Genomic DNA, 6,943 nt, shown 5'->3' with positions numbered 1-6,943 from the left:
TTTAAAAGGGATAGTTCACCTTCATACATATTTGCACCAACATATAAAGTAAAATATATTTATATATATATTAAAGACACCAGATTTTTCATTTTGTGTGAAATTTTTCACATACAAATATTTTCAAATCCAGCTTTTAGTTGATCCTGATAAGTGCTCATCTTTACAGTAGTAAACAGGACGGATTTCTTCTTTCATGAGGGGGTTTGGCATCACAGCATCTTTGTTTCCAGGCGGAACGTTAAAGAACACAATACAATGGAATACAGAAGACAATAAAAGCAGCCCATAAAAGAGGCGGAGCTACCTAAGGGTCTATAGTATGAATGTATCTAGATGGGTCTGATAGCAAAGATCTAGAATAGATAGTAAGTCACTTCAGAATCTCACAGAATTTTTTGCCTTCTATGTAACGTTAGTAGGGAAGTATGCTATTTTGGATGCAGCTCATGTGTTCTTTAAAGTCGGGTGGATTCTGATTGGCTGTCAGTCAGTGTTGCCAAGTCCGTGGATTTCCAGCGGAATTGGGCTATTTTAACTCTTAAAGGGATACTCCATCCTAAAAAGAAAATGTTGTCATTAATCACTTACCCCCATGTCGTTCCAAACCGTCTTTGGAACACAATTTAAGATATTTTGGATGAAAACCTGGAGGCTTGAGATGGTCCCATGTATGCTGTGTATGCTCTTCTGTATCATCTGTGCCACAAGGATGCGCTGTTTTATTTTAAATCAAAGTTAAATACACGTAGAAACAGCGCACCCTTGTGGCGCGGATGATACAGAAGAGCATACACAATGCATACGGTGATATGGAGAGACACAAAGGAGACTGCTGACAAAGGAATTGTTGAATAAAGTCATTATTTTTTTTAGTTCTTCGCTTACAAAAAGTGTTCCCGTCGCTTCATATAACCCAGATTGCACGTCTGATGGCAGATGGACTATTCTGACGAGGACTTTCATACCTTTTATGGACCTTGACACTTTTATTTATTTGGCAGTCTATGGGACAGTCTCAAGCCTCCAGGTTTTCATCTAAAATACCTTAAATTGTGCTCCGAAGACAAATGGAGCTTTTACGGGTTTGGAACGACATGGGGGTTAGTGATTAATGGCAAAATTTTCATTTTGGGATGAAGTATCCCTTTAACGCAGGTTGTTTTTCATGTCTATGGGTTGAAGCAACCCCAATAACATGATATTTAGCCCCTGGAATGTGAATTGTACCAGGGCAACCCCGCCAAAAAAATAAATAAAATAATAAAAATAAATAAAAAAAAAAGTGTATTTTACTCCTGGAATGTGATTTTTACTGGGGGAACCCCCTCAAACGCGATTGGGCTAGTTTTGAGTAGCAATTGGATGGGTTTTGTTGTGAAAAACTGGCAACCCTGCTGTCATTGTTAAATGTCCTGAGAGAGATTCCAGCAATATTGTCTCACGTAGCTAAACTTTTAAACTGATGGCAGAAGGCGTGACGACTGAGACTAGTCTGTGTCATTATCATTAGCTTTGGTGTGGACGTCCCTATTCTCACAGAATTTATCATCATAGTTCTCACTCTTGGAGTGAACGGGTCTTAACTGTGGGAAATTTGTGCGAAAGACAGATAAAGTGAGAGCGAGACGGCCACTGGAGACAGTATGTGGATGAGAGAGTGCAGTGCTGGGGTTGAAGAGGATTGGAGAGCGGCAGAAAGCCATTAAAAATTCATGATGCAGGAAAACTTCACGATGGGTGGGCTGTTCATAAACATATCAATAAAGGAGCCACAATGGCATTCCCCCTTGCAAGCTTATTAATTAGCATTTCAAAAGCCTCTGAGTGCTAATAAAAAATAAATAAAAAATAGATTTAACTCTGAAACCACAGCAGACAGACACAAGTACTTCACGTTTTAAACACAAGACACTATAAGAACAAGGATAACCAATGCTAAATAGTGTTAAAACGCATATATTACATCTTATGCATTTAAATTCTTGATCAGACAGGTATAAGAAACATCAGACAACTGGCAATTCTGAGTGAATCAGTAGTGCCCTCTACAGGCCCCAGGTAAATAATGCAAATGGAATACATCCCAAAACCCTATCACATTACACCATGGTAAATGTTAAAAACAGGGTATTTGTGAAACATTTGTTGGTGTAAGTGAACACATTAAGTATAGTTGTAAAAATAAATTAAACGAGTAATCAAAGGAACACTGATATGTACCATGTATGAGTACACAACTAGTATGTCTTTCGCAAAATAAACCCAAAAAATGACTCAAACAATGCTCACAGTTTAGTTTTAATTAATTGTAAATGTACATGTATTCATTGAAAGACCTTTTTAATATATCTTTACATAAAAAAGTATCTATACAGCTGTTTTGTACCGGATCATTGTATCACTTAACCTGTAGTCATTCTGTTCGCACCTTATAAAAAACAGGATTGTGTAATACTATAATTACAATTAAAAGAAATTTCTGATGTCAGGAAGACGAGATATACAATACAATCTACAGCATGTCTCTATACAGTGCACAGGCCCCCTGGTGGCAGACAAAACAAAGTGTATCATAGAACCAGCAGTGATGTGGAAAAGGTTTTCATTTTTAAGTACCATTCAAAAATGCATCAAGATTTTTTTTACAGTGACTCCATGATGTAACATCAACCATTCTGTTTTAAATTGTTCAATGTACAGTGGACTAAATCATCATTTACAGCTGAATCCCATGAAGCCTGTCAAGTTCATATTTCACCCCAAAACAAAAAGTTTTGCTTAAAGAAAACAAAGCTCTAGGATCATTACAATTTTTGGCATTGTGGAGAAAAAAAATTAATTGCATTCTCATTATGGTAATATGTGAAAAACAAAGTTTTTTTTATTTTTTATATATTGCTTTTAAATATGAAAAAAAAAAAATGTATTACAGTATTTTGTTGCAATAAAATATAAAATCTATTACAGTAACAAGAATTATAATTGACAACATTGCACATGAGAAAAAGCACAAAAAAGTAAAATATCCAACACTATATTAAGAATAATTTAGGGGGAAAATGTGCTTAAATGATGAAAATAATATCTGGTAATATCTAATAAAATCTAGTGAATTCTTATGATTTTTAGGTAAAATATGGCGTGTTCTTGTGGGATTCACCTTGAAATATCTAAAGTGAAGTGCTATGTTGTTAAAAAAAAGATGAAAAATATTAAAGCAGGTGTTTTATCTGCGTGCAAAAGTCAGAGTATGGTTAATTTCAGTAAAATGCACAGAGAAAGTGAGACCACGTGCCAACGTCCTGAGAATTTCAAAGATGTGCTTTCAGATGCACACACCAGTCAGCGAGTGTTCAGTGTGAGAAACAGTGTTGCATGCATCTGTGTCTACAGACATTCTTCTGTATTACTCGAAGGTCAGGCTAAAAAACTCATTTACCAGTGTTAAGGCATAAGAAGACAGCAAATATCATCCCTCTCTCACTCACTCAATCACTCACTCGCAATCGCTCAACACTAAAACAGTTTATCTCCAGTGTCATAATTTCCATAAAAGTATTATTGTTGGGTACACAAGCACATTCTTGATCATAGAAACGAGTGTACCATAAAAACGATAAAAACACCCCAGTCCACGCTGTGGGAATCATGGGAACTCTACAGTGCACTGGCCCTCCAAACCCGCTCCCCAGAAATACCAGCATCCCGCACACACCCGCATCACTTCCTCCTCCTCCTCTTGACTCCAGAGCACTGAGTGGCTGACCCGGGACTCGTCAGTACAGGCTGGAGGATCATGGGAAACAGGATGCTGGAGTGAGATGGAGGCTTTTAGCTGCAGCTTTTATCCGTCTGGGGCTTCCTCTTTAGAGACGCAGATTATGGCCGATGAAACCTGTAAAAGAATTGAAAGAAGACATGACATTTTTGTTAATAGAGTCCAGGTGACGGTTAAAGAAAATGATCACGTTCATATGCACATTGCATTCCAATTACTGCCTTAAATCAAGAAACAAAAAACAAAAACAAAACAACAACAAAAAAAGATGGCCACCCCAAATCCTTTATTATTCTACAACCACCACTCCATTTCTCTATTTATCACTTGGCTTTCAAGGAACATTTCTTTTAATGAATGGCTTTTACTGAACACACACATACAGTATACATACATACATGTATACACACACAACCATTCAAACATTTGAGTTCACTAAATTTTTTTTTTTTTTTTTAAGAAATGAATACTTTTATTCAGCAAGGACAAATTAAATTGATCAAAAGTGACCTTAAATATCAAATAGTCTTTTAAAAGGCAAGATTATAGAAAACATAGTTTTTAATTAGCTGAACCAGGCTATATCACAATGTATGATGGGTAATTACGTAAGTTCCGTGAAAAATAGTAGATGATGTCTGTAGGTGAGCATGTCTTCACCATTCATCATCAAAACGCGCCTTTTCATTTTAAAATGCTGTATTATTGCTCTTCGTAGTAGATGCATTTTAACAATGTTTTCCCAACGAATCCTGGACTCCTGCTCAAAATTATAAATTAATATAACGACAGCTATATATATATATATATATATATATATATATATATATATATATATATATATATATATATATATATATATATACACACACACACAACAATAAGTCCTCAAAGCTGTTGTAGTTCCATCAAAGCTGGTTCCATCCTGACGGATGACAGATATGAGCGGAATTCTGGAAAATAAACTGTGGAACTTTGACCAATGAGAGGATAGTTTACTCGCACATGACTTGTATTAACAATTTTGGTCCGTTTAGTAACTTTGCCATGTGAAAACGAACCGCACCAAGAATAAAAAGCAACTTTGTAATAATTTTAATCCCTGTTTCGGAATGAAGCAATCGATCTACAGGTGTGAAAGCACCCTTAAACTCAAATAGATACCACAACAATTTTCAATCTGGTTTCTGACCGCATCACAGCACAGTGACAGCGATCATAAAGATAAAAAAATGGTATTTGCTTAAATTCTGATTCTGGTAAAGTTTCAGTTGCTGGCACTACTAGATCTCAGTGCTGTGTTTGACACTGTTGATCATAACATACTTCTAGAGAGACTAGAAAATTGGGTCGGGCTTTCTGGGATGGTAATCAAATGGTTCAGGTCATACTTAGAAGGAAGAGGTTATTATGTGAGTATAGGAGTCTAAGTGGACGTCCTTGACATGCGGAGTCCCACAAGGCTCAATTCTTGCACCGCTCTTGTTTAGCTCTTGTTAAGGAGAAAACTTAAGTCATTGCATTTGGAAACAAAGATTAAGTTCTCAAGGTGAATGCATACATTAACTCTAGGGGTCTAACAACTAAAAATCAAGTCAGGAATCTTGGTGTGATTCTGGAGACAGACCTTAGTTTCAGCAGTCATGTCAAAGCAGTAACTAAATCAGCATACTATCATCTCAGAAACATTGCAAGTATTAGATGTTTTGTTTCCAGTCAAGACTTGGAGACACTTGTTCATGCCTTTATCACCAGCAGGGTGGACTATTGTAATGGTCCCCTCACCGGCCTTCCCAAGAAGACCATTAGACAGCTGCAGCTCATCCAGAACGCTGCTGCCAGGATTCTGACTAGAACCAGAAAATCTGAGCATATCACACCAGTCCTCAGATCCTTTTAGGATTGATTTTAAAGTACTTTTACTCGTTTATAAATCACTCAATGGCCTAGGACCTACATACATTGCAGATATGCTCACAGAATATAAAACCAACAAAGCACTAAGATCATTAGGATCGAGTACCAAGGGTTCACACAAAACAAGGGGAGTCTGCTTTTAGCTATTATGCCGTCCGCAGTTGGAATCAGCTTCCAGAAGAGATCAGATGTGCTAAAACATTAGTCACATTTAAAGGGATACTGGATACTCCACCCCAGTCTATGGGACAGTCTCAAGCCTTCCGGTTTTCATCCAAAATTGTATTCCGAAGATGAACAAAGCTTTTACGGGTTTGGAACGACGTGGTGGGTAAATGTATTAATGACAACATTTTAATTTTGGGGTGGAGTATCCCTTTAAATCCAGACTCAAAACTCATTTGTTTAGCTGTGCATTTAGTGAATGAGCACTGTGCTACGTCCTGATTGCAATGGATTTTATGTAGAATAATTTTATGTTCTTAAGTGTTTTAACTCATTGTAAATAATTTGAAAAGTTTTTAAATTCCTAATTAAAAACCTTTTAATTATTCATTACAATACAATACATCCTTTTATGTAAAGCCCTTTGAATTACCATTGTGTATGAAATGTGCTATTTAAATAAACGTGCCCTGCCTTGCCTAAAGACATTTTAACGTTACAAAAGAGTCGTATTTTACATAAATGTAGTTCTTTTAAACTTTCTATTCATTTGAAATATTTTTTTGAGCAGCAAATCAGCATATTAGAATGATTTCTGAAGGATCATGTGACACTCAAGACTATAGCAATGATGCTGAAAATTCAGCTTTGATCACAGCAATAAATTACATTTTACAATATATACTGTATTTTTTCAGGCTTGTTGAGCATGAGACTCGCAAAAACATGAAAAAAAGCTCGTTGACCCCAAACTTTTGAATGTCTCTGCAGATACAGACATATGTATGTATGTAAATTGACTGGTAATCAGGTTTTGGTAGCTGGGTTAAGTATTTGACCAAATTCCCCTTAAAATCAGACTATTCTTGCGTGTGTACTAACTTATTCCAGTTAAGAAAGTGTTAAAAGTGTCTCACCTGGTGTATATCCTGCTGTCCTCATGAACTTCCATTTCTGCGCTCTTATACTCATTCAGCTCTTTTCTTATGGCCGCCTGGTAGAGGACAAAGAAAGAACAACATAAACACTGGTCGTATAAAACAAGGTATAAAACACCTTACAGTACACCTTAATGATGAT

At 36.3% G+C, this 6,943-nt stretch overlaps 1 protein-coding gene across 1 annotated transcript in view; it reads right to left on the bottom strand.

Annotated features, from left to right (window-relative positions):
* Window positions 1–2,288: 2,288 nt before the first annotated feature.
* LOC109049423 (phosphatase and actin regulator 4A-like) overlaps window positions 2,289–6,943 on the bottom strand; it is a 30,225-nt gene continuing 25,570 nt past the window's right edge. The window contains 2 exon segments of the mRNA XM_042745923.1: window positions 2,289–3,898; window positions 6,781–6,857. Coding sequence (XP_042601857.1) covers window positions 3,883–3,898; window positions 6,781–6,857 — 93 coding nt within the window. The 3' untranslated portion in view covers window positions 2,289–3,882.

This window comes from Cyprinus carpio, chromosome B19 (assembly GCF_018340385.1).
Source record: "Cyprinus carpio isolate SPL01 chromosome B19, ASM1834038v1, whole genome shotgun sequence".
Classification (NCBI taxonomy): Eukaryota; Metazoa; Chordata; class Actinopteri; order Cypriniformes; family Cyprinidae; genus Cyprinus; species Cyprinus carpio.
The sequence above is the reverse complement of the archived record's forward strand: the minus strand, read 5'-3'. Positions and strand labels throughout refer to the sequence as shown.